Source organism: Ictidomys tridecemlineatus, unplaced genomic scaffold (genome assembly GCF_052094955.1).
Source record: "Ictidomys tridecemlineatus isolate mIctTri1 unplaced genomic scaffold, mIctTri1.hap1 Scaffold_5242, whole genome shotgun sequence".
Classification (NCBI taxonomy): domain Eukaryota; kingdom Metazoa; phylum Chordata; class Mammalia; order Rodentia; family Sciuridae; genus Ictidomys; species Ictidomys tridecemlineatus.
This window is the reverse complement of record NW_027523448.1, coordinates 20,045-46,468: the sequence shown is the minus strand read 5'-3', so window position 1 is coordinate 46,468 and position 26,424 is coordinate 20,045. Positions and strand designations below refer to the sequence as shown.

At 36.2% G+C, this 26,424-nt stretch overlaps 1 protein-coding gene and 1 pseudogene across 4 annotated transcripts; one reads left to right on the top strand and one right to left on the bottom strand.

Moving 5' to 3' along the window:
- Positions 1-2,111: 2,111 nt before the first annotated feature.
- On the top strand, positions 2,112-2,347 carry LOC120892086 (U2 spliceosomal RNA; annotated as a pseudogene).
- Positions 2,348-7,184: 4,837 nt separating this feature from the next.
- Positions 7,185-25,994, bottom strand: LOC144373920 (ras-related protein Ral-A). Of its 4 annotated transcripts, none has more exons than XM_078036891.1 (5): positions 25,842-25,994; positions 23,719-23,927; positions 18,577-18,751; positions 16,551-16,583; positions 9,008-9,193 (listed from the first exon to the last, which is right to left on the bottom strand). In XM_078036891.1, the coding sequence occupies exons 1-4, from the start codon at positions 25,953-25,955 to the stop codon at positions 16,569-16,571; spliced, it is 513 nt and encodes a 170-aa protein (XP_077893017.1). In that variant the 5' UTR covers positions 25,956-25,994; the 3' UTR covers positions 9,008-9,193; positions 16,551-16,568. The 4 variants fall into 4 exon arrangements, with proteins under 4 accessions (XP_077893016.1, XP_077893017.1, XP_077893018.1 ...); XM_078036892.1 differs by having other exon boundaries at positions 9,112-15,815; XM_078036893.1 differs by having other exon boundaries at positions 9,112-15,670.
- Positions 25,995-26,424: the final 430 nt, after the last annotated feature.

Sequence of the window (26,424 nt, the reverse complement as noted above, 5' to 3'; positions counted from 1 at the left end):
GGAGAATAAGGAGGCTGATTCATAGTGGGATAGGGAGCGGGAGCATGGGAGGAATAGATGAACTCTAGATAGGGCAGAGGGGTTGGAGGGGAAGGGAGGGGGCATGGGGTAATTAATGATGGAGAAACGTGATGATCATTACTATCCAAAGTACCTGTATGAAGACACAAATTGGTATGAATATACTATGCATACAACCAGAGATACAAAAAATGTGCTCTATATATGTAATAAGAATTGTAATGCATTCTTCTGTCATATATAAATAAAAATAATAATAAAAATTAAATTTAAAAAAGAGCTGGAGATGTAGCTTAGTGATAAAGTGCCCCTGGGTTCAATCTCCAGTACTACCAAAAAAAAAAAAAAATGAAAAAAAGAAAGAAAGAAAGAAAAAGAAAAAGAAAGTACTTAATCAGTTAATCCCTACTTCTTCCTTCTTACAGGAGTTTTTCATACCCTGATGGTACTTCCCATGTTGATTTCCACTGGTCAAAGAATTTATTGCTCTTCCTTTCCATCTGAGGATTCCTTGTAGACAGGAAGAGTCCTATTCACTGTTCTGTCTCTGCACCAACCCTCTTCACTCCAAGGAACACTGTGAGCCTCATTGAGCTCCTTTGCACCAGGCCCTGAGCCACTCTGGGGACATGATGAAGAGTAAAAGCATTGAATCTACAGATCAGGGGAGCCCTCACGTATTAATTAAGTAGTAATTTATGCTAAAAAATGTACAATTGTTGCTAAACATTGTGTAGGAGGATGCGTAGAGTTACTAGACAGGGACTGGATCAGGCAGGGTGCTCCAAGGAGGCCTCCCTCAGAAAATAATGACCAGTTGGAAGGATGAGTCTTCAGTCTGAAAGATGAGAAGGTATGAACCTCATCTGTCAGGATGCTCTTTGCTTCAAGTAACAGAAACACCAACTCAACTAGCTCACATAATTAGGTAAATGCATCATCACTTATAAGATGTCCAGAAAGAACTCAGTGGTTCAACAATATCATCAAGAACCCGGGTTCATGTAGGGTGTGGTGGCACAGGCCTGTAATCCCAGCTGCTTGGGAGGCTGAGGCAGGAGATTGTGAGCATAAAGCCAGCCTCAGCAAAAGTAAGGTGCTACAACTCAGTGAGACCCTGTCTCTAAATAAAATACAAAAAATAAAAACAAAATAAAAAAAAACAAAAATAGGGCTAGGGAATGTGGCTCAGTGGCTGAGTGCTCCTGAGTTCAATTCCGGGTACCCACCCCCCTGCAAAAAAGAACGCAGGTTCACGGTTGGGGGTGTGGCTAAGTGGTCAGTGCTTGCCTGGCATATGCAAGTCCTTGGGTTTGACCCCCAGCACCAAAAAAAAAAACCAAAAAAAAAAAACCCAAAAAAACCCAACTCAGGTCTCATCTTCCTGCTGTGGTCAGTGTGTCAGCTTGTGTTATGAGCTGTCATTCACACTGTCAGATGTTATGTGCAGAGGCAACAATGGCCAACAGGATAGGAGTCACTACCTCCTGCCCATCTATTTTTTTTTATTTTTTTTTTTTTTAGCAGAAAACTTGTCCCTGAAGTCAGGAAGCAGGAATTCCCCAAGTCCTATTGGCCAGAAGCACATGACACCCAATCTCATTAATGGCAAGGGGGATGACCATTCTGTCAGCTTAGACAATCAAGAATGAGTCATTAGATTGGAATTAGATTGAGTTTGGGGCCTGTCTCCATAGAGAAAAAAGAGTAGGTTCCTGAACAAAATTGGGCTCTTCCTGAAAGGAAGAGGAGGTGGCGGGGAATAAATCGTGGGTAGGAAACCAATGACATTTGCTATACTAGCCAAAGAGAAAAGAAGAGGAGCTTCCTGGCAGTGAGACTAGCATATACAAAGACCTAAATTGGGAAGTTACAAGGAAATAGCATGGCTGAGATATGGAGTGCAAGGGGAGGGAGCCCAGCGCAAGATGGGGAGAGCTTGCAGGCCGGCTCAGGCAGGACCCAGTAGGCCCTGATCATTACTGTTCTGTTGTGCTGTAACAAATTACCACAAATTTAATAATTAAAAACAACAGTATTTTATTGCTTCTTGGCCTTTTTGATTAAGATCAAGTGTAGCCAAATATATTATTCCATCTCTATTCAGTAAAAAGTTTTGTACTTGTATTTCACGTTATTAAGAAAGTGATGTTGAAAAAAAAAGATCAAGTGTAGCATCTGTTCTTATTGGTTTAATATCAGATATGTTCTCTATCTGCAGACAATATATTAAATGGATTTTTGGAGCAGCAGGGTGGAATAAGAGTTTGTGCCCTATACTCCATGCATTTACCTGGTATCACAGTTCAGGAATGGAGCACCCCCTTGAAAGATTAAAATAACAAATTACAAGTGCACGTGCGCGCACGCGCGCGCACACACACACACACACACACACACACATACACACACACACAATTTTATTATCTTACAGATCTGGAGGTCAGAAGCCTAAAGTGGGTTTTTATGAGGCCAAAATCAGGATGTTGGCAGAACTATGTTCCTTCTGGAGGATCTAGGGGCGAATCTGCCATTTCCCCGTGTCTAATGACTTCCTGCATTCCTTGGCTCATGGCACCCTGTCACCCAGCTGTCTGCTTCCATTGTCCTCTCTCTCTGACTCTCTCACTTTGACCCTCTGCTTTCCTCTTTCAAAGTACCCTGTGATTACATTGGACTCACTAGGTAACCCAAGATTTTCTGCTCATCTCAAGATCCTTTACTTATACACATCTGCAAATTCCCTTTTGCCATGTAAGATAAAAACATGTCAACAAGTTCTGGGGATTAGGACATGGACATCTCTGGGGGCTTGTCATACATTTTTGGAATCCTGTGTTTATCCCAGAAGGAAGGGGATGTAACAGAAGTATTTTAAGCAAAGGGAAGCCATGATCAGACCTCCTTCAATGCATCCCTCCAGTGACCTAACTTCTTCCCACAAGGACTCACCTGCTCAAAGCTTCATTACCCCCCAATAGCACCATGCTGGGGATCAAACCTTCACCACTTGTACCTTTGTGGGGGGCATTTATGACAAACTATAAAGCTAGACAAATCTGCAAGCTCTTGTAGCTGGCACTTCAGATTGTTTTTTAAAAAATTCTTGGATGAAATTCTTAAGCAATGCTTAACTGTAAGCATTGTTCCCTGCCAACCAAGAGTGAGAATGTGGAATGGCCCCAGTCTGTCAATGAGTAGAAGTGTTCTGAAGGCCTCCTCCAGGAGCTTTCATATCAAGGACCAAAGAGAATCTCTATCCCCATTTTGTTCCTCAAGTTTGCCTCTCCTCAATGCTCTGGGCCTCCAGTGAGGCTGAGCTAGGAACTGGTGGCTCTTTCTCTCTTTTCCTTTCAGAAGACATTTATTGTAAGTGGCAAGGTGCATCTATTTTAAAATTTCTCTTCTTGCTTTTTAAAAAAGGATTTTGAGAATTGACACTAGTGACTATACATTTTAAGGGGTACAGCGTGATACTTATTAATATATGAATACGATGTGTAGTAAATCAGATGGGGTAACTGGCATGTCTGTCATCTCAGATGTTTATCATTTCTTTGTGTTAACAACATTTATAATCCTATTAGCCGTGTTGAAATGTTCATTGTGGTGACCATAATCAGCCTACTGTGCTGTAGAACACTGTGACTTGTTGTTGTTCCTCTCCAGTGGCACCTCTGAGCCCGTTAATCATTCTCTTTTCACCCCACCCTGCTTCCTAGACTCTGGTAACCACTATTCAATTTTCTACTTGAGATCAACTTTACCTTCCTGTGGTTGTACCTCTGACTTGATCTTTTTTCCAGTATCTTCATACTCTACATTCTATCTCACTGGCAGGCATTCCTAATTTTGATGAGTGGTACTAAGGGAGGGTAGAAAAAGCATGAAGCACCCAGTGTTCTATAATCCCAGTTGCTTGGGAGGCTGAGGCCAGGTTGCAAGTTCAAGGTCAATCTGGGCAATTTAGTAACATCTTGTCTAAACAAACAAACGAAGTGCTGGGGATGTAGCTCAGTGGTAGAGTGCTTGCCTAGCCTGTGTGAGGCCCTGGTTTCCATCCCCAATACTGCAAAAGGGAACCTGTCTCTACATTCATTTTTCTGGCCCCATGATTTGTCACTGAAAGGTCTTTTAAAGATTCAGTGAGTCCAGAAGTGGGGCAACCTGAGTCTGGTTGATTAAAAAAATTCTGATTCAAAAAATACATGCTCTGTAATAAAAATGGCTTATTACTTGTACAGTCCTCACAATACTTCAGGATTTAGTCAATAAAATGCTGGTTTTACAATCAGGAACCTGATATTCAAGGAAAGTCCTCCAGGCCAATGAGAAGGCATGGAGGCCAAATTTGAATTTTGGTTCCTCAGGCTCTGGGAATCCTCAGACTCAGCTGCACCATCTCCATTTAAAGCACCCTCAGCCTGAACCCAGAGCTTGGAAATGTAAATGAGAAAAGCTGGAATTAGAAGACAGAAGACCTGCATTTTGTTGTTGTTCTTTTCAGTTATACATGATGGTAGAAACTATTTTGATATATTTATACAATCATAGAATATATCTTATTCTAAATAGAATCCCAGTCTTGTGGATGTACACAAGTGAGATTCACTGTGGTGTCTTCATATACATAAGACCTGCGTTTTAATTTGGGTTTTTATATTACTCATGGGATCCTGTCTCATTCATTCTTTCTTCTGAACTGTGAACTGAGGGAATGGCTTTTAAGGTCCCTTCTAAGACAATTCCTAGGATCCTAGGAAAACCGTCTTAATCCTTCCATCAAATCTCACATCAATTATGAAGATCAGTCCATAAGCCAGAATTGCTACACGATGATGCAACCATCAGAGTACTACCTGTAATTCCACCACACATCTGCTGCAGGCTTGTTTGCAGAGCTCCAGAAATTGGCTTTCACACCAGCTCCTTTCCCTTCCAGTTCAACAAGCCTCTACACTTCTTTTTTGGCTGTTTCAAACACTCTGCCCTTAGGAGTATTTTCTAATGGCTTGATGCTTACAAGTATCCAAACAAGCTGTTTTGTTTTCCTTGGCATTCTGATAAAAGCAATCTTATCCTTCTACAGGATTAGCTATGCAAGTTATCACGGTTTACAGCCTCTCTTAAACAGATGTTAAATGCCCCTCACCTTCTCATTCCTAGAAATGGTGTCTGGGTGTTGATTGAGAATATGGCATTATGTAAAAATGTGGATGTGTAACCGATGTGATTCTGCAATCAGTATTTGGGGTAAAAATGGGAGTTCATAACCCACTTGAATCTAATGTATGAAATATGATATGTCAAGAGCTTTGTAATGTTTTGAACATCCAATTAAAAAAAAAAGAGAATGCAGATGACTAAAGATCTCTCCCTACCACTTCGCCATGCATCTACAGGCAGTCCTCTACACAGCTGCATGCAGAGCTGCTGGAGCAAAGGACTGGGAAATTATTTTCAGTTAAATAAACATGAAACGAAAGCTCCAGGCTGCCAAAGGCAGGCTGCCTCTTTACTGATGTTATGGAAAAAAGCACACTAAGGCCTGACTCTGCAGCTGACTTCTGCACAAGGTTTTCCCTCCCAAAGCTAATCTTAGCAACCAGAAGAGGCCTCTTTGCTGTTTACATGGCAACATCTGCAGAGCTTTCTGAAGACAATCCCTTGAATGAATAAGAAATCCTCAGTTGTTTCCCACCTTAGTACTAAATGAAAAATTGACTATAGTCTGAGCTCCACTCTGTTTCTCTTCGGTGTATTGAGTAAGGACATGGTTTCAGGAAACTGATTTCTTGCTCCCAATCCCAGTTAATAATTGTCAGCTTTAGCCGGGTGCAGTGGGGCACGCCTGTAATTCTAGCAACTCAGGAGGCTGAGACAGGAGGGTCGCAAGTTCAAAGCCAATCTCAATGAAAAGGGAGACACTGAGCAACTCAATGAGACCTTATCTCTAAATAAAATACAAAATAGGGCTGGGGATGTAGCTCAGTGGTTGAGTGTCCCTGAGTTCAATCCCTGGTACCAAAAAAAAAAAAAAAAAAAAAAAAAGTTAGCTTCCTTTGGTCAGTTACTCAAATGATCTGTTTCTGTGTGTGCAAAATATGGGTCAATGAAGGCACTCATCTCATTGGATTAAGTATTACATTTAAATATAGATACAGACCTTACATGTAGATGTGCTAGGGGGGCAGCTAGCCAGAGTTAAGAACTAGACTTAAGTTTCTGATCTTTTGATTAAAAAAAAAATTTTTTTTGACACTGGGGATTGACCCCAGGAGTGCTCTACCACTGAGCAACACACCCCCAGTCCTCTTTATTTTTGAGACAGGGTCTTAGTTGCTCAGGCCTGACCTCAAGCTCAAGATACTAGCACTTCAGCCTCTGAGTTGCTGGGATTATAGGCGTGTGCAAACACACCAGGCTTGCCTTTAACTTTACTTCCTCTCCTTGATTTTGAAAGTAATTTGCAAAAAGAGACTAGTGGGTTAATAAAAAGGATTACTCTGGAACCTCTAAAGGAATTTTAGTAAATGTTTTGCTGGTTTACCCTTATAGTACTAATATAAGGTTGCCAAATAATTGAGACAAAACATGCTAATTCAGTCTGAGAGGAGAACTTACTCTTTGTTTGGTGCATAGTATTTAATATCATATTCCATGTTAGTGCTAAGAATGGGTCCGCACAGTGAAATCTGAATTATGCCAATTACAACTTTGACTTTGTGTTCAATACTGAGCCACTGTTTGTAACTTGAAATCTGGCATTATACAAAGGATGTCCCCAAACCGATGGCTCAAAAGATTGTTTCTCAGGGGTAGAATTATGGCTCAGTTATAGAGTGCTTGCCTAGCATGTATGATGCACTGTGTTCAAGTCTCAGCACCACATATAAATAAATAATATAAAGATCTATCAACAACTAAAAAAAAATTTAAAAAAAGATTGTCCCTCAAATCTCTGATAAAGATGACCCCAGGCTGGGTTGTGGCTCAGTGGTAGAGCACTTGCCCCACACATGTGAGGTACTGGATTCTAATTTCAGCACCACATATAAATAAATGAATAAAATAAAGGTCCATAAACAATTAAAAATATATATATAAAAAGATGCCCCGTCAACAAACTGTCATATTGTAAACATCAAGTAACACCACAAACATTTTAAAAAAGGAAGTTTATTGGTCTTTAAATGGCTCAAATTGCAAATAAACGATCGGGTAGTGGCATCAGCCGAAGACATGTGATGCATCTTTGTCAGTTGGCTTCATAGCACCTCAGTACCCAGGAGAGGAAAGGTCTCAAAGCAAAGTCACGATGTTAGTGGTTAGGACCCCTGGTTCAATAAGACTGCAATGAGTACACTGGAGACTGCTGGGCCTGCTGGCCAGCGCGACACTGGTAACTTTAATTCTGCACATGGCATAGCTCATGAGGAATATGAAATGAAAGATGTACATCTCAAACCCTTAAGGACAAATATTTAACATGACAAGCTGGATGTCATATCTAAGGAGTTGAGTTCCTAAAAAGCCTATTTTTGATAACTTTACATACACACCTGTTCCCTGGAATCCTGAACACATCTTTGACCTTTTAAAACATTAGGACTGAGCAACAGAAAGATAAACTTTGTTCAATCAACTGTCTTAGCCACATTCTAAAGAGGATAAGAAAAATCTGATAGTGGTAAACTTCCCATTGAAATTATGTTCCCAAATAACACACTAGAATTCTTCCCGTGGGAACACCATACAATGGTGATCCAGTCTAATGTTTGATCTGTGAGCCAAACATTTTCTGCACTATACCTGTGTTTGATTGGTTGATGTTAACTTTAGAAAAATGTTGTTACAGTGTTCTTCACTATGAACATAAACAGACTACAAATACTAATAATTTCCATAAAGCCAAACTGTAACCTCATGAGAACAAATTTAGAAGAGGACAGGTGGCAAGCATGAATATTTCCCGAAGTGTTCTAGTGCAATTTGCATAGCACTGTTGACTTTTTCCTGTGCCCTGTTCCCAGGAGATTAGAAGTTTAACACTTAAATGCTTACCACTTATAGAAAGTGATTTCCAGGAACCAGCATCTTAGAAAAAAAAGGTTCACTCAAACATAACTGGTGCTGAATCCTCATAGTCTAAAATTATCTTACAAGTACATGCTGGCCCTTCCTTTACTACCTTATAGTTTATTTAAAAGCAATCAAGGAGCTCTGGAACTTTATTCTTAAGAACCAGAGTATGGCACACATTTTTAATTTGGACAGACTCCTAGCAGATAGTAATTTCTCAAGAATCTTCTATACAAAAGCTGCACTTTATCTAAGCAAAGTAAGATCTTCTCTCACCAGGACTCCTGGGGCAGTGAGTGGGCCCACAGTACCAGTGAGAACACACCTAGAATGGTGTAACTGGGCATTTTTCATTTTCAAAATTAAGGCATATTCAAAATTTTCCATGTACAAGTTTACACTACTTTTCTAAGTTAATCACCAGGTAATTAATGCAGATCCACAAATTACTCTCAGTTTAACCATATGCAACAACCATGCCAATAACTTTTCCTTCTATATTTTGCATAACAATGGTTAAAAAAGTGGTACAGTTTTAACTATCATGTTCACAATTGTCATTTTTTCAAGGCAGTAGAAGACCAAGACATTTTAAAATGATATAAAATTTAAACTTTATAATAAACACCAGAGAAAGTGGTCTTTGCTCCCATTCCCCACCCACATTTCACCTCTTTTAACAGTTCAAGAAAGACTGCCCGAGAAACACAAGCTCACACGCTACATTCAGGACTGTGATAAATGTAGGCAATTATGAAGTTAAGTTGAACTTTGCTTCATGGTGAAGCCACGTTAATTTCTTTTTTAAGTGAATTTGACTTTCTGTGCAGTTCCAATTCATGCTTTTAGTGATACATAACAATTTCCAAAATGTTAAAGTAATTTCAGTCAATTGAGCCTTCAATGGCAATGCTTATAAATTATATTTATTAGTATGGTCAAGATAAGAAAGGAGTTTGGGCTTTGATTATAAAATGCAGCATCTTTCTCTGATTCTCTTGGCTAAACTTTTCCTCTTCTTTTTTCCATTCTTTTCTTTGCTGTCTTCCATCTTTCTGGCTCGAATTTCCCTCATTAAATCAAAAAACACCTAGACAGAAGAAAATAAAGTAAAATAAGCAAACAATATGAACTTAAATCTCAGCAGTTAAATCTTGAGGATAATAGAAAAATAAAGATTTGAGAGTTTTTTTTTTTTTTTTTTTTTGGCAGTGGGGGCAGTGCTGCGGAGAGTGTTGCCTGTGCTGGGCAAGTGTTCACCCACACTCTCAGCCCTAAGAGCTCTTTTTGGAAAAGAAAAAACTAAAGTCTGAAAATTAAAGTCTGATTTTCCCAGTACCTTGAGAAAATGGGAAAATTGGAACATTTTCTGAATTATACTTTAAATTGTAAAATGGTAAAAATGTTTATGTAATAAAATCTTTCTATTCCAATTTTCAGGATAAAAATGAAAAAAGAGAAAAACTCAATGGGATTATATCTGAGTACTTTAGATTAACAAATGTATTCTATTAATTCACATTTAATAGTGATTAATTTGTAAAATAAAATTTACACTTAATACTAATCATAAGGCAGGGGTTGTGGCTGAGTGGTAGAATGCTTGCTGAGAAAACATGAGGTCCTGGGTTTGATCCTCAGCACCACATAAAAATAAATAAACTAAAGGTATTATGTCCAATTACAACTAAAAAATAAAAATATATAAAAAAAATAATCATATATAGTGACTCATTTTCTTCAGCTCCATTTTAAAGAAATATTCAGAAAAGGAGATAAGGAAAACAGATGCTTTATCATTTTGATACCTTTTTTTTGCACTATATTTGAGAATTTATGAATTTGTGTCTAATGTCTGGGAATTAACAAATAATGACTTTAGAAATGATAACTAAAAATTCCTAGTACAACAATTCAATAATTAAATTTCAATTACAAATGTTCTTGTTCTCTTAACAGAGAGGGGCCTGGAAGGATATGGATTTGCACTATACATAATTGGTTATGAGTGTGTGTATGATAATGAATAATCTATATAGTTCACAATTTTACACTCTAAAATTTAAAAAATAGCTATTATAGAATTAACAAATTTAATGAGACTAAAAACAAGCAAAAAATATGAAGATAATGGATGTTGTAAGTAAACAAGTATGTGTATGCAGTGACCAACATGCTTTTCCTAACATGCATTTAACTCTGTAATGAAAACTTTAACTGAAAAAAACAAGGTGCAGAATAGCATAGACAGCTACACGTTTGTGTGTGTGCAGAACAGGAATTCACACACATTTGCTTTCTCTTGCAAAAAGAAACAATGAAATGAAAACCAAACGCTAATAATTTTATTTTCAAGAGGAAGGGAAGAAGGTAGAGGGATTAGTGAAGTACCTCTGCATACACCTTGTTATACTATACAACTTCTTTGGAAATGTAAATGTTTTATACATTCAAAAAAATGCACTTAACACACAAAAAGCAATCCCTAAAAGCTGAAAACTTATAAAATAAGACTGAGTGTATTCCAAGTTGGTGACATAATCATGTAGAGGAAAGGGTTATTTCAAGGGTCTCTAAGACATAGTATCTATTATAAGATTAATATTTCATATGCTAAGAATAAAAATGAGAACAAAACTCCAATGAATAGAGGGCTGAAGGAACTCAGCACTTGTCTCACAAATGTGAGGCCCTGGGTTGGGTCCCCAGCACCACTTAAAGAAAACAAAACAAACAATAATCCCAACAAATAAAAATAAGTCCTAGACTTCACTTTGTAGTTTGATTTTGTGTGTGTGTGTGTGTGTGTGTGTGTGTGTGTTACATTGTCTTTATTTGTATTACCCTGCAGTATATATAAAACACTTTCAAAGAACAACAACACTGTTACTGGGAAATACACAGTATGTAGTGTATTCTTACCTACTCGGATGGCTCAAGCAGGAGGATTGCAGGCTTGAGACAAGCCTTGACAGCTTAGAAAGATCCTGTCTCAAAATTTAAAGAAGAGCTTGGTATGTAGTTCAATGGTATAATGCTTACCTAGCAGATGTAAGGCCTTGGTTCAATCCCTATTTCTGTCAAAACAAAGTAAAACCATGCACAAAAAGAATGAAATAGGCATAAAATTCACTAGTTGTTGCTCAACTTCTACTTCATCAAAGATGGAATTTTGGAAGCCCTCTACTTCAAATCCAGCGCTGACTAGCTGCGGTAGGAAGCCTCCATCCTAACTAAATGTAATTACTACAGTACTGCTTTCTCATGCAGATACACAACTATAAGAAAGGATATTATAAGAAGGTTTAATTTCTAATTTTCGTTTAGTCTCTGCAATAAATTTTCAAGGAATCCCTATCAGAAACCTCCGAGGTCATTTTGCTTAAAAAACAATGGGAAACTTTTAAAGTCTGCATCAACCAATTTAATGCGTTAAAGCTGAAGGAAGTCCTACTTAAATGCCAATTAAATGAAATGAATAACTAGGGATAGGAATAAAGAACTAGTTTTGATGAACCAGACAAATGACAATCCCCTAGACACAGGGCTTCCTCCAACTTATTTTATTACAGACACTCTAATATTATTTCTCTCCCTCTATCTTCTTCTCCTCTTGTCTTCCTCATTCTCTTTTCTCATTTTAGGGTGATACATTATGTACAAAATTTGTTTTTTCTATGGGCTGGGGATACAGTTCAGTTGGTAGAATGCTTGCCTCACATGCACAAGGCTATGGATTCATTCCCTAGCACCACACACACACACACACACACACACACACACACACACACACACACAGACACACCAAAAAAAAAAAAGAAAAAAGAAAAAAATTGTCCTTTCTAATTCTGCAGACCATAAGAAATCACTCTTCTCACATAAATAAAAATAAAACCCAGAAAAAACAAATATACAGGCTCTTGTTTAACTTTTTTTGCCTTCACTAGTTTTTTCATTTCAGCCCCTACTTCACAGGATAGACAATATTATATTTTCCAATGGGTTAAGGATCTCCTATAAAATCCAAATGCAGAAATAAAGTAAAAAATTGAATAAATTTTTAAAAAGTTTAGAATGGTATTCTTTTTTGTTAATTATTTATTTATTCTAATTTGTTCTACATGATGGTAGAATGCAATTCATTTCGTATTATACATATAGAGCACAATTTTCCAAGTCACTGATTGTACATAAAGTATTTTCACACTATTCGTGTCTTCATACACGTACTTAGGGTAATAATCTCTAACTCATTCCACCATCATTCCTACCCCCTTTCCTCTTCCCTTCCCTACCCTCCCCTTTGCCCTATCTAAAGTTTTTCTATTCCTCCCATGCTCCTCTTCCATTGTTATTATGAGTCAGCATCTTCATATCAAAGAAAACATTCAGCTTTTGGTTTTCTGGGATTGGCTTATTTCACTTAGCATTATATTTTCCAACTCCATCCATTTACCTGCAAATGCCATGATTTTCTTCTCTTTTAATGCTGAGTAAGTTCCATATTTTCTTTATCCACTCATCTACTGAAAGGCATCTGGGTTGGTTCCACAATTTAGCTACTGTGCATTGTGCTGTTATAAACATTGATATGGCTGTGTCCCTGAAGTCTGCTGTTTTTAAGTCCTTTGGGTATAAGCCGAGGAGCAGGATAACTGGGTCAAATGGTGGTTCCATTCCCGGTTTTCCAAGGAATCTCTATACTGCTTTCCAGATTGGAAATTTGCAGTCACACCAGCAATGTATGAGTGTACCTTTTCCCTCACAACCTTGCCAACACTTACTATTGTCTGGATTCTTAAAAGCTGCCATTCTGACTAGAGTGAGACGAAATCTTAGAGTAGTTTTGATTTGCATTTCTCTAATTGCTAGAGATGTTGAACATTTTTCCATATGTTTGATGATTAATTATATATCCTCTTCTGAGAAGTGTCTGTTCAGTTCCTTAGCCCACTTATTGATTGGGTTACTTGTTTTTTTGGTGTTAAGATTTTTGAGTGGTTTATATATCCTAGAGATTAGAGCTCTATCTGATGTGCTTGTGGTAAAACATTTGCTCCCAATCTGTAGGCTCTCTATTCACCTCACTGATTGTTTCTTTTGCTGAAAAGAACATTTTTAGTTTGAATCCATCCATTTATTGATTCTTGGTTTTAATTCTTGCACTACAGGAGTTTTATTAAGAAGTTGGGGCCTAATCTGACATGATGGAGATTTGGGCCTACTTTTGCTTCCATTAGGTGCAAGGTCTCTGGTTTAATTCCTAGGTCCTTGATCCACTTTGAGTTGAGTTTTGTGCTGGTGGTAGATATTCTTTCTAAGCAAGCTAAGAGCTCAGAAATCATAAAGGAAAATAGAAATATATTTGACAACATAATCTTTAAGGTTTTCCATGCCAAAAGACAAAATAAGCCCCCCAAAAAGATATAGTACAGATTAGGAGGCAATATTTACAACATGTAAATGGACAAAGGGTCAATGTCCTTAATAAAAAATGGACTCAGTAATCCAAAAGATAAACAATTCATTTAATAAATGGGCAGAAGAAAGGGATTTCAGATAATCCAGTCAGTGAGTCAATCAAAAGATGTGCAGGGCTGGGGTTGCAGCTCAGAGGTAGAATGCTTGCCTAGAACATGTGAGGCTTTCTGGGTTCACCCCCAGTACTGCACCCCAACTGCCCCCCCAAAAAGCAGAAAATGCAGCAATCAGAAAACAAATTAAAAATTAAAATATCTTAATGGTATTTTTAAAGGTTGTTTTAATTTGGGCTGGCAAGGCTGTATGGTAAAATGTTTCTCCACACACTGCTGGTGGAATGTAAAGGCAGCTGTTCTGGAGGGTAACTTGTTACTACAATTTAAAATGTATACTTGACTTTCCTTTCCTTCCTTTTTTCCTTCTTCTTGGTGGTACTGGGGATTACATTCAGGGGCACTCTTATAACTGAGTAAAATTCCCAGTCCTTTTTATTTTTTTATTTTGAGACAGAGTCTTGCCTAGGCTGGCCTTGAACTTGGAATTCTCTAGTCTCAGATTCTTGAGTAGCTGGGATTATAGGTGTGCACCACAGCTCTCAGCTCACCTTTGTCTTTTCTATTGCACTAATGCAGAAAGTTTAACTGAAATACTGTGTGTAACAGAAAAATTGCAAATGACCAAAGTGCCATTAATAGGAAAATGGCAGAAATATGGAAAAACCTAATATGGAACATTTTGTAGATTTTAAAAAGAATGTGGGTATATTTATTTATATGCATTAATGGTAAGAGTACAGAAACATATGCAAATCCTACTAATATATAGGTAAAATAAGCAAATGTTAACTTTCCTTTATATGTATGTATGCCTGCCTTTAACTGGAAAGGTACACCTGTGTTAGCACTAGTTACTACAGAGAGGGCAGGAAAGTGGCATATGGGTAAAGCTATTCACTTTTTCTTCCTATATTTCTGTGTTATGATTCTTTATAAAATAAGCATGTATTCATTCATTACTTATACAATAAAAAATTCACAGTAATTTTTTAAAAAATATTTATCTTTTCGTTGTAGTTGGACACAATACCTTTACTTTATTTATTTTTATGTGTTGCTGAGGATCGAAACCAGGGCCTCGTACACACTAGGTGAGCGCTCTACTGCTGAGAGCAACCTTGGCCCCCACAGTAATATTTTTTTTTCTTTTTTCTTTTATTGTTGGTCGTTCAAAACTTACATAGTTCTTAATATATCATATTTCACAGTTTGATTCAAGTGGGTTATGAACTCCCAATTATACCCCGTATACAGTTGCTGTATCACATCAGTTACCCTTCCATTGATTTACATATTGCCATTCTAGTGTCTGATGTATTCTGCTGTCTGTCCTATTCTCTACTATCCTCCCTCCCCTCTCCTCCCCTCCCCTTTTCTCTCTCTACCCCCTCTACTGTAAATCATTTCTTCCACTTGTATTATCTTGTCTTACCCCTCCTTTCCTCTTTTATGTAATTTTGTATAACCCTGAGGATCACCTTCCATTTCCATGCAATTTCCCTTCTCACTCCCTTTCCCTCCCACCTCTCCCACAGTAATATTTTTGAAAAACTAAAGCACATATCTCCTAAAATTCTTTCCCCAACATAAAACTGACTACTAACATCATAATTATACTTCCTCTATTGACTGACATCTACTTACTTGTTCAAATTCTTTCCATTTTGCCAAGACATTTCTTAAAATCAAGAGCAACCTCAGAGTTTCATATTAAGAACTAAAACTAGAGGGTCCTATAAAGGTCACTGAATGAAGCCAATGAGTGCACAAGTAGTTCACCCAGATGGTCCTTTAACTTCTTGTGATTCCTCTGTGGTAGCCCATGCCCCAGGTTCAACAAATTGGTTTGTTACCATTTCAGAGTAGAATAAAAACCTGCCTCTTTGAAATTTTTATTTAATAGTTTATTTGGAATCCAGATAAGGATAAAGAGTGAGTCCAATAATCTTGTGGGGAGCCAGTATTTGTTGTCTGTGACAATGTATGATGCTTCACAACTTCACAGAAGACAATATTGACACTTGCTGTCCCTGAAAATTCACAAATCAGGTTTCTAGAAGTGGATGACATCCAAAATGGAAGACATGATGCCTATTCTGTCTTTTTAAGTAAAAGAATAAGGAAAGATGTGATCTTGCTCCAGTTATGTATCTTTCTGCACTTCAGTTTTCTCATCTAAAAAGTGAACATGAGAAGAGTATCCACCTTTGCCTCATATATATTTAGGATTACATGGTTAGTGCCTGCCACAGTGCCCAGCTCTTAAAAGTATTGATAAATATTAGTTCTTCCAACTATTAGATTACTTCTTCAGCCAAAAAACCCCAAGTATAACCTAATTTTAGAAACTGATTAGTTGCTAAAGGTTACTTTTATTTAGCCTTTAAAGTAGTCACTTTTCAGGGAATAGCAGCATATGAAATTACGAGTTTTCAGTATAAATTTGTACCTCAGTTTATAAGCAGCCTATGTAATTTAATTTTGTGTTGGACGTGACCATGAATTGACAGATTATCTTTTCTGAAACTGTCACATCAATACTTTCTATGTGTATTGCCAGAGTCTTGACACTCTCTATTAGGAGGCAGATTCTATTCTCAGCCTTCCTCCTGACGCTTGGTGGGATTTTGTGACTACCTTGACTGATAGAACCAGGATGAAATAATGCTGCCCCTTCAAAGACTTGGTAATAAAAGGCAGTGTAGCTTCTGACTGGTTCTTATTCTCTTGTGACACTTGCCCTTGGAACTGTCAGTGCACTGTGAGAAAGTCCAAGTTAACACACGTGGACAACACACATGGGGAAACCGACATGGATAGGAGCTGAGACATCCCTGGATAAAAGTCAGCATCCACTGGTTGAGCCAGACAAGTATGAACAAGTCTTACAACCTAAATTCAGATACTTACAGACACGAAGTTTTTCAGCTAAGGCATCAAACACTGTAAAGAAGATACGAACAATCTCCAAATATGCCCTCTCTAAATTCTTAATGTCACACAATCTGTTGTTTTATCTAGGAAATTATTTTTTTCTGCAGCCACAGGAACTAAAACAGCCTCATCCCTTTATTTTTTCTATTTTGAAAAGGTAAAATATGCATATGGCAAAAAGTTCAAATAAAGAAGTCCAGAAGAGTATTTACAGAGAAATGAGCATATACCTGTAATTTAGTTCTCTGGTGATGACTACAGGAAGCAAATCCTTACATATTCTTAGGATATACACACACATATGGGTGTACATTTATTTACTTTTCATTTATTGATTGATTACAGTGCTCGGGATTAACCCGGGGCCTCATGCACATAAAGCAAACACTCTACCACTGAGCTACAACCCCCCAGTCCTTCAGTGTGCATTTAAAATATAGATAACAACAAACTACAGACACTGTTCTGCACCTTGCTTGTTTCACTCACTTCATGCTGAAGATCATTTCCTGTCAGCACATTTAGTTCTATCTCCATTTCTTTCTTAATGGTTGGGTAGAATTCCATTACATGAACACTTCATAATTTAAACCAGTCTGTTACTGGCACTTGGATAGCTCTGGTGTTTTTGTTTCTATAAATGCCCCAATGTTTACCATTGAACATACATTTTTAAGTGAGTATATGATTTTTTTTCTGCAAAATGTAATTTTAGAACTTGAATTGTTGGGTCATAATTTTGACAGATAATCACCACATTGTCCTTCTACCAACATGAGTTTCCTGTTTTTCTATTCTCTTGCCAAGAACGTATTATCAATTTTTTTGCTTTTTTCCAATGTGTCAGGTTAAAAAAAAGGATATGCGATTACATTTTAAAAATGTACTTCCTTTTTTATAAGTGAGAATCTTTTTTTCAAGTTTAAAAGCCATTTGTGTTTTCTTTCTGCACCACACCTGTTCCTGATCTTGGACCATTTTCCATAGAGTGTGGGTCTTTTTAATATCCTAATCAAGCCCCATCCCAGACTCAATGATGCAAAACCTCGGGGTAAGACCTAAGGATGGGTGTTTATTAAGCTTTACAGGCAATTAATTTGCACACTGGAGATTAAAAGGCACAGCTATAGAGCCTGGATATTTGGGGGGTGAAGAAAGTTCTCACCTGGAGGCCCTCAAGCAACTGTGCTGCCTCCACCAAGAACACAATCTTCCTAATCACTGGAGGCAGCAGAATGAAATATACTTGGGGAGGCTCCTAGACACCTAGCAGGGGTTCCACATCTGGTTCCCAGGAGCACAAAGTGGGAACATAAGGAAGAAGGAAACTGAATTTCCCTTTCTACTCAGAGGTAAAAAAAAGCTCAGGGTAGAGAATATAATAGTAGTAACAGAGATTTAAAAATCCTTTTATCTTGGAGATTACTTTATCTTGGGAGGCACTTTCACATTTTTTTTTTAATAAATAGATTTTTAGTTGTGAATGAAACTTTATTTATTTATTTTTATGTGGTGCTGACAATCGAACCCAGTGCCTCACATATGCTAGGCACTCTACCACTGAGCCACAACCCCAGCCTGGCACCTTCATTCTGAGAACTTAAATGGGCTGGGCAGGCATCAGGTCATGGAGAGAACATTCAGTACTGCCATCTTGGGACTTTTACAACTCCTTTTCAACTAGGCAGCCCCATCAGTATAAGAAAAACACTCAGAAAAACATCAAAATAAGAAAAACAGAATGCCATCAGTGTTACAAAAAAAAAAAAAAAAGTACAATCAGCTATAGTAACTCATGTTTTAATGACTCTTGGGAAGTTAAAGACAAGGTCATGTAAGAAATTCCTAACACTTTAACTTAAGAATGCAGCAAAGATAACTTATTAAATTGTATTAAAACTCTATTTAATAATCTCATAACACTCTAGACAAAATGGAGCTGAGTTAAAGCAAATCAGTCTATTTTTAACATGATGTAGTATTAAAGAGAGCCACATTTTACCTTGTCAACATTAGCTCGTGTTTTAGCAGATGTTTCCACATAGTTGACATTCCACTGGTCTGCTCTGTTTTTTGCCTCTTCTACAGAAACCTGCCTTTTATCTTCTAAATCTGATTTGTTACCCACCAATAGAAATGGAACATTCTCATCTTCTTTTACTCTTAAAATCTGCTCCCTGGATAAGAGAAAATGAGAAATATTAACATGACTTCTACATGATAAAAACGTAGCAACTATCTGCAATCAGCATGTTTATAATTATATATATATTTCTATAAGCAACAAGCTTATCTATCACATCATAAAAAGTAATAAATACTTCTTATTCTATCATCAATTATCTGAGATGCACATTCACTTCAGTAATGATAGAAAAATAAACCAGTTGGGAATATAAACATAACAAGCAGAGGTGCAAAACAAAAAGTATCAAGTACAACCTTCCCCAAATGTTTTCATATTTTTAAAATGACCTTTTTATTTCGGAAGGTTTTTTTAAAATTTACAGAAAAGCTGAGATCATAGCATGAAAAGTTTCCACTATCATTAACATCGTTTATTAGTATGAGTATGTGTACCAAAATGAATAAATCAATAATGATACAGTATTATTTAAGCCCAAACTTTATTGGACATTCTTAGTTTGAACCTAACATCCTTTTTCTGTTCTAGGAGCCCATCCAGGATACCACATGACATTTAGTCTCATTAGAATTCACTTGGCTGTAATAGTTCTCAGAGTATCTTTGTTTTTGATGACCTTAATAGTTTTGAGGAGTGCTGGTTAGGGTAATTTGTAGAATGTCTCCTAGCAGGGATTTGTGCAATGTTTTTCTCACGACTGGAGTATAGGATTTTGGGAGAAAGATCACACAGGTAGAGAGTGCTATTCTTATCACATCATATCAAAGGTCCCACATAATATTTTTAAAGTCTCACACATGCCAGAAATTATAGGAAGTAGCTCCTCAGCATAGATTTTTCATTTAAAGGTAAATTATATACTATGAAGTGTCACTAATTTGTAAGTATTGTGGTTCTGCTCTTCTTAATCATGTGACTCTGAGAAAAGTACTCTGTCTCCATTTCCTTTTCTATAAAATGGGATCAACAATACCTTCCTTATATGGTTGCTATGAGGAGTAAATGTAAAGTGCTTATAACTGCACGGCACATAGTAAACATTCAATAAATGCTATTAGCTGTTATTATGATTATCTACTGGAGGAACATGTTAAGTTTACTTTTTACATCAACACAAAATCTATGTTAACTTGCTTAGAGTTACAACTGAGTAAGTAGATCAAGAATTTGAACTTGAGAAATTTAACTCCAGAAAACACATTCAACTTCTATGCTAGATACCACAGGGATTCTCATAACAGGATTGTGAAGGGAACAAACCCTGACCAAGAAGGCTTAGTTCCCAAAACTTCTTCATCATGAGAGACCCCTATCTCTGATATAGAGTAAACAACAGGAGGTCTGGCATTATGGTGAGGTTCTCCATATTATATGATACTTTCCTGTCTGGTGCTATTATGAAACAGTGATCAGACCATACCTTTCTGAAAAAAAAAGAAAAAGTTTTACATTGTTTTGGCTGAGGGCTATATTTAATAGTAGTAAAATAATGAGTGATATAACAACATACTGTCATAGGATAGTTTATATGATTTAAAAATAATGCCCTAATGCTGGGGATATAGCTCAGTTGGTAGAGTACTTGCCTCCCATGCTCAAGATCCTGGGTTTGATCCCCAGCACCACAAAAAACAAACAAAAAAACAAACCTGTTAAATTATTAAAAAAGAATAAATATTAGAGAATATGCTATATTTTAAATAGAAAACATGACATTCTATTTAAAAATATGAAATGTGGTAGTCATGTGGTTTTATAAAAAACTTGTCATTAGTTTTATGAGCACCAACCAGTATAATATCACTGATAAACTCAGAAATATGGAGGTAGACCTCCTGGATTTTAATTCTCTGCTATTAACTGCATGACCTAGGTAGGACAAATGACTTAATCTCCCTGTGTTTCAATTTCTTCATTAAAAGATGTGGAAATAATACTTTCAGAAAGTCAAATTTAAGAATTCACTAATAAACATTATTTTATGTACTCTCAAGAAAACTGCCAATTATAAGGTTACGATGCCAGGTCATAGTCCTGACTTTTGAGAAATGTATAGGTTAGAAATTATGAAACACAGTAGTATCTACCTCTTAGGGTTGTTTGATAAGTGAACTGATTTATGTAAGTAATTAGAACAGTGGCACATGGTAAGCACTATATGAATATCAGGTAGTGTTACTGTTATTACTTCATTTGCCTAATTACTGATACGTAGCAAATATTCTAACAGACTCAATGCTTGCAACAAATTCCCTGAACCTGAATTCTCAATTGTTCTAATATGTATGGACTATGAACCACACAGAAAGTCACTTCCATTTTTCACTGATTTGTATTTACTTTAAAAATCCTTTTAAAAAATAAAAATGTTAAAAAGCATAATATTTGGGTATTTTAGGCTAAACTGTACAGTTACAGTTACACAGTTCTATGTTTCCTGTCACTCAAATGATACCTTGCAAAAAGCATGTCAATGCTCACCATCATTGCTTTACATTTATGATGTGCTTGTGAAGAGGATTTTAGCCAACCAAAACCTTTTTCCAGGGTTGGTAATGACAAATGTGCTGAGATTTTCTTAACTACCATCCATCATGATCTGTAGCCCGAACTAAGATAACAACTGACTTTTCACTCAGTCTCAATAACCACCAGGAAGGTGAGTCTAACTCAAATGTTCATGACTCTAGTGCTTGTGGTCACATATGTATATACTCATTAATTACCTACTAAGCTACTTTTAGTCAGATGCTGCAGGAAGACCTATACTAAAATTATGGCATGATTAATAGTATCAGAAACATGACCATGAAAAATCTGGAATATACTGGCCAGAGGTGAGAAGACAATATTCTTTAGAAATAATAGTTTTTTTTTTATTGGTTGTTCAAAACATTACAAAGCTCATGACATATCATCTTTCATACATTTGACTCAAATGGGTTATGAACTCCCATTTTTACCCCAAATACAAATTGCAGAATCACATCAGTTACACATTCACATTTTTCCATAATGGCATATTAGTGACTGTTGTATTCTGCTACCTTTCCTATCCCCTACTATCCCCCCTCCCCTCTAGAAATAATAGTTTTATTAGTTACTTTTCTGGGTGTCAGAGAAAGGTATTTCTGTGTCTATAGCCTTCATATACATTTTCCTTAATGTTATGCTATTAGAGAATTTTAAAATAGAAAAGTTCTTTTACAATCTGGTCGAACGTCTTCATTTTTGTTGTAAGGAAAGAGAACACCAAAAAGGTAAAGAGTTTTCAAATCAAATAAAATGTTTATTAAATGTGTACTGTATTGTTATATGATCACAACTGTACCAACAGTGAGTACCAGAGATAGGGATGGGTAAAAAATGGGTTCTGCTTTCCAGACGTTTTAACCTTATCAGGGAAAACATAATCAAGCTCAGTAAAAAAGTGTGATACCATGTGGAGTGCCTACTGTAACCATTCTCACAAATGTCTTTCTTTCTCATTGCTGGTGAGTCACTGGGGTCATTTTTATTTATGGGAAGGGCACTACATTGGAGCTTTACAAGAAGAGTAATGAATCATCCTTATTTTTTGTAACAGTAATAGCCCAAGATTCTCTCTTGGCATAAAAATACCTTATTCCCTTGAAATACCACATTGGCTTTAGTAACTATGGTGACAAATTTATTCCATTACCTAGAACAGGACCTGCTACATAATCAACTTTCATATTTATTGAATGAATGAATAAGCACTGACATTTATATAACTTTCGACATGTCTCCAGGTTTGCAAGTTATTAGATCTACCACCCTTTGCATTCTATCGTATATGAAATTCCTTGTAGAAACCAACAAACTTAATTTTATAAACACATCTATATTTTACAGTTTCTCAATGATGTACCTTTTTACAAAGACAGTTAACTTAGAAACCTTTAAGTTCTTGAGTCGTTCAAGTGTACATAAAAAGGAATGCTCTGTATAAGCACTGGTTCAGTTTCTTGTACAACTATTAAAATGCCATTTTTCTCATCTGTGGAATCCTTCTCTTTCAGGCTCATCTACTTTGCGACTCCTTTCCCATGCTGGATCCTTGTAGTGATCACTGCCAGTGTTTCCCTACATTATCCTGTATTTAATTATATTATTATTTAATTATAATATTAATTATAAATATTTACTTATGCTTGCTTTTGCTTTACATATTCAACTTGGTTGTGTAAATTTTGAAATCAGAGGATACATTATATCTTTCTTTTGTGTCCCCCTATAACCAAAGCTGATATGTAACACAGGAATAAAAATATGTAATTAAAGAACATGTTTAATTATGCATAAAGTATTTGCAAGAGTACCCAAGAACCTTATTTGTACCAAACTTTTCTTAGATAAATACAGGAACCTCTCTCCCATTCACCAAAACTGTCCCTGCTAAACCAAAAAGATTTTTAATTAAGCAAATAGTAAATAAGACATATTGTAGAATACAACCTAGTGTGCCAGTCTACAATGATTATTTCTATTTTACAAATTCAGTCCATAAAATTATTTCTATGCTAAAAATTCAGGGCACATGAATTGTGAGGAGAATGGCAAAAAAAAAAAAAAATGCCTGCTGAGTGTTACAAAATGCTCCTAAATCAATGTCTAACACAAAAAAGACTTAAAAGCTGGAAAAGCTCACTATATTGATTATTCACTATCAGGGCAATAATAGTACTTTAAAGAGAAATACTTCAGGAATGCATAAAGGAACTCTGGATACTTGAAGCTGCCATAAACTCAAGCTCTAATATAGCTGGCACTAGGATGGCTGTAAGATTTATGTAAAGTTTCCTGAATATTGTGTGTACATACACAGTGGACAGAGTCATATACTAATACTGAAGTGAGAAATAAACACAAGTAGAGATATAGTAAAAGACTAATAAGCAAGAAGCTCTTGTTGTCCCCTTGTTTCTGGAGAACTGTTGTGCAGTATGTTATGAGCAATATCATTCACAAACATACCTGAAGTCGGCTGTGGCTGCAAAAGATTCCATTTCTGTAATAGAGAAGACACAGAGAAACCCCTCCCCACTCCGGAAGTAGTTGTCTCTAATTGCGGCATAGTCCTCCTGTCCAGCTGTGTCTAAGATATCAATCTGTACTTCCTCCCCATCCAGCACCACCTTCTTCCTATAGCTGTCTGCTTTGGTAGGTTCATAGTCCTCCACAAACTAGAAAAAAATGAAAAACATGTCTATTTTTTAAGGGTACTTTTGCTTTTTAAAACTTCTTACTTTGAAATATTTAATTATAAAAAATGGGGGATGAACTGTTATACCTCTAGACTGCTTACAGCTTGAAAATTATGCCTTTTGCTTTCTTTAAAAAATACTATTCATGTCAAAACTATTAAACATATATTTTATTAAATTTATAAGAACACCTTTCTACGAGATGCTAAATATAAATTTTTGTGCTAGAACTGTGGAAATAACTTATAGGTCAATATTTAGGTAAATATGAAAGTACCATTAAGTCTTTTCTTTCTCCAAAACGAAATGAATAAAAGTGACTTATGCTAATCTATAGCAGGTCAAAGCTTAGACTTGTGAGAGTTCTTCCCAAACTTGATTTTTCAAATAATACAATTAAGCAACTTTACATTCCTGCTCCTGTCATCAACTTCATAAATTTCTTTCATGTATCTTAATGAATCCTTTGACAACACTGTTAGCACATATGTATGAACACACATGTATACAGTTATTTTGTGGGTTTTTTTTTTTACTAGCTTCTATAAATATTTTTATCATCTGATATTTTCTTATTTGCTTAATTTCCATATCCCACCACTAGAATATAACCCTTGAGAGCAAAGACTTTGGATATGCTTCTCAGCGCTGTATCTTTAAAGCCTAGAATAGCATCTAGACTGGTAGACACTCATAAACAATTATTTAGAAAATGGACAGTATTTTGTAACTGCAAAAGTTATTCAACATTTTACCACATTTATATTCTAACACCGTGCTTAACCATCATCAAAAGTTAGGCGTGTGGATATTTTTACTTTTGGCTTCTTTACTGTCAAGAAGGGGACTGATAAAAGGATTAGTTTGAGAAAAGACTGTCAAATGAATAGTGTGAAAAACAAATGAATGAATGAATCAGTAATTTCATTTGAAGTACCACTTCAATCCTCCTTCTCCCTAAACTTTTTTTCATAGTCACTTGCAACAATCAGGAAAATGAATGAATCTGAGGGTTTGGAGTGTGTGTGTGTGTGAAAGAAATGTAAATTACAGACAATTAAAAAAAGACTTGGGGTGGTGAAATTTGCTGGATTATATTTTGCAGAAAACCAGGTATAACACTTATAATACTTGCCCTTCTTGGGCTAAGTGGATAACCTCTCTGAGGTTTTTTTCTTCCTTGTGAAATGGTGATGCCATTACTTACCATGTAGGATTGTTATGAGAATTAAGTAAAAAAGAGTACATTGCCACCATAAAACCTGGTTTCTACTGAGAGGAAGTACTGAGGATAAATGTTTAAATTGAATTATTAACTCTTAAATCATTAAGACTTGATGGCAGTCCTCTAAGAAAGGAATATATTATTTTATATAGGCTGAAACCTTAACTGAAGGATAATAAAATCTGATATAAATACATGCACATAAATTTGTAGCCTAATAATTACAAATTTTAGTGATATGGTGTTTACCTGGTTAAAGATGTATGATGCCACATCAAATCCAAAATAAAAACTAACTTTTCCATTGAGATCATTAAAGAACATTTTATATATGTTAACCTCGAGTCTCAATAAGGTTCTGCATCTACCAGTCCTATTAATTTAATAGGAGTAGGAGTCTTCATTAAAAGGACTAAAATTTAAGATCTAAAGTAGATTACTTTAAAAAAAAAAGAATACTGTTTTTAGTTTTGTTCTGTTTTTAAAGTCTGAGGTTTTTAAGGATCTTGAGTTCCTGACTTGTAAAATGAAGTCATATACATATGTTGGCTCTGAACTTAAAAATGGAAAAATACATTATGAGTAGCTTTTAAGGATCCAAGGAATCTATACAAAATAGCACCAAAACTAAGCTAGACTTTGATACTCATTATGAAGTTAGTGCTTACCTCATCATACATGAACTGAAGAGTCAAAGCAGACTTGCCCACACCACCACTTCCCACCATGATGACTTTGTGTAAGGCCAAAGAATTCTGACCTTTGGGCTTATTTGCAGCCATTGTGTGTTGTCGAGTTTTCACTGGAGGATTAAGAAGGATCTAAGAAGAACCAAAGGACAAGTAACGCTCAGTATATTCTTCCTCAGAATTCCAGTGTAGGAAAGAGATATGATGTCCCTAGGGTTCATGATACTAGTTTTCATTCTGCAGTGATTATAAACAGATGGCAAATGAAGTGTGCTCACTTAGGGAAAGAACCACTTATCAGAGAATGCCATGACAATGAAATAAGCAAATGACTCAAGGGCATTTCTCTTACAGTCATTTCCATAATGAGCTGTGACCAAATGTGGAGTTCCCAGTGCAATCACATGCTGGCAATAACAAAATACTTGTTACACTGGAATACATTCACACAAATTATGAAAAAAGGTTAAAGAATCACTGTTTCATATTAATCCATATTGGCAATACTTAGAGAGATGCTCCTTCTGATTTCAGGAAGAAATAAATGACCAAAAAAAGACTG

What these genes read in the sequence shown, in the direction of transcription:
- LOC144373920 (XM_078036890.1), bottom strand. Translation starts at nt 25,955, where the DNA reads ATGGCTGCAAATAAGCCCAAAGGTCAGAATTCTTTGGCCTTACACAAA. An exon ending in TTCAGTTCATGTATGATGAG is followed by an intron (nt 23,928 to 25,841) that starts GTAAGCACTAAC and finishes ATTTTTTTCTAG; the next exon opens with TTTGTGGAGGACTATGAACC. An exon ending in GCAGCCACAGCCGACTTCAG is followed by an intron (nt 18,752 to 23,718) that starts GTATGTTTGTGA and finishes TCTCTTATCCAG; the next exon opens with GGAGCAGATTTTAAGAGTAA.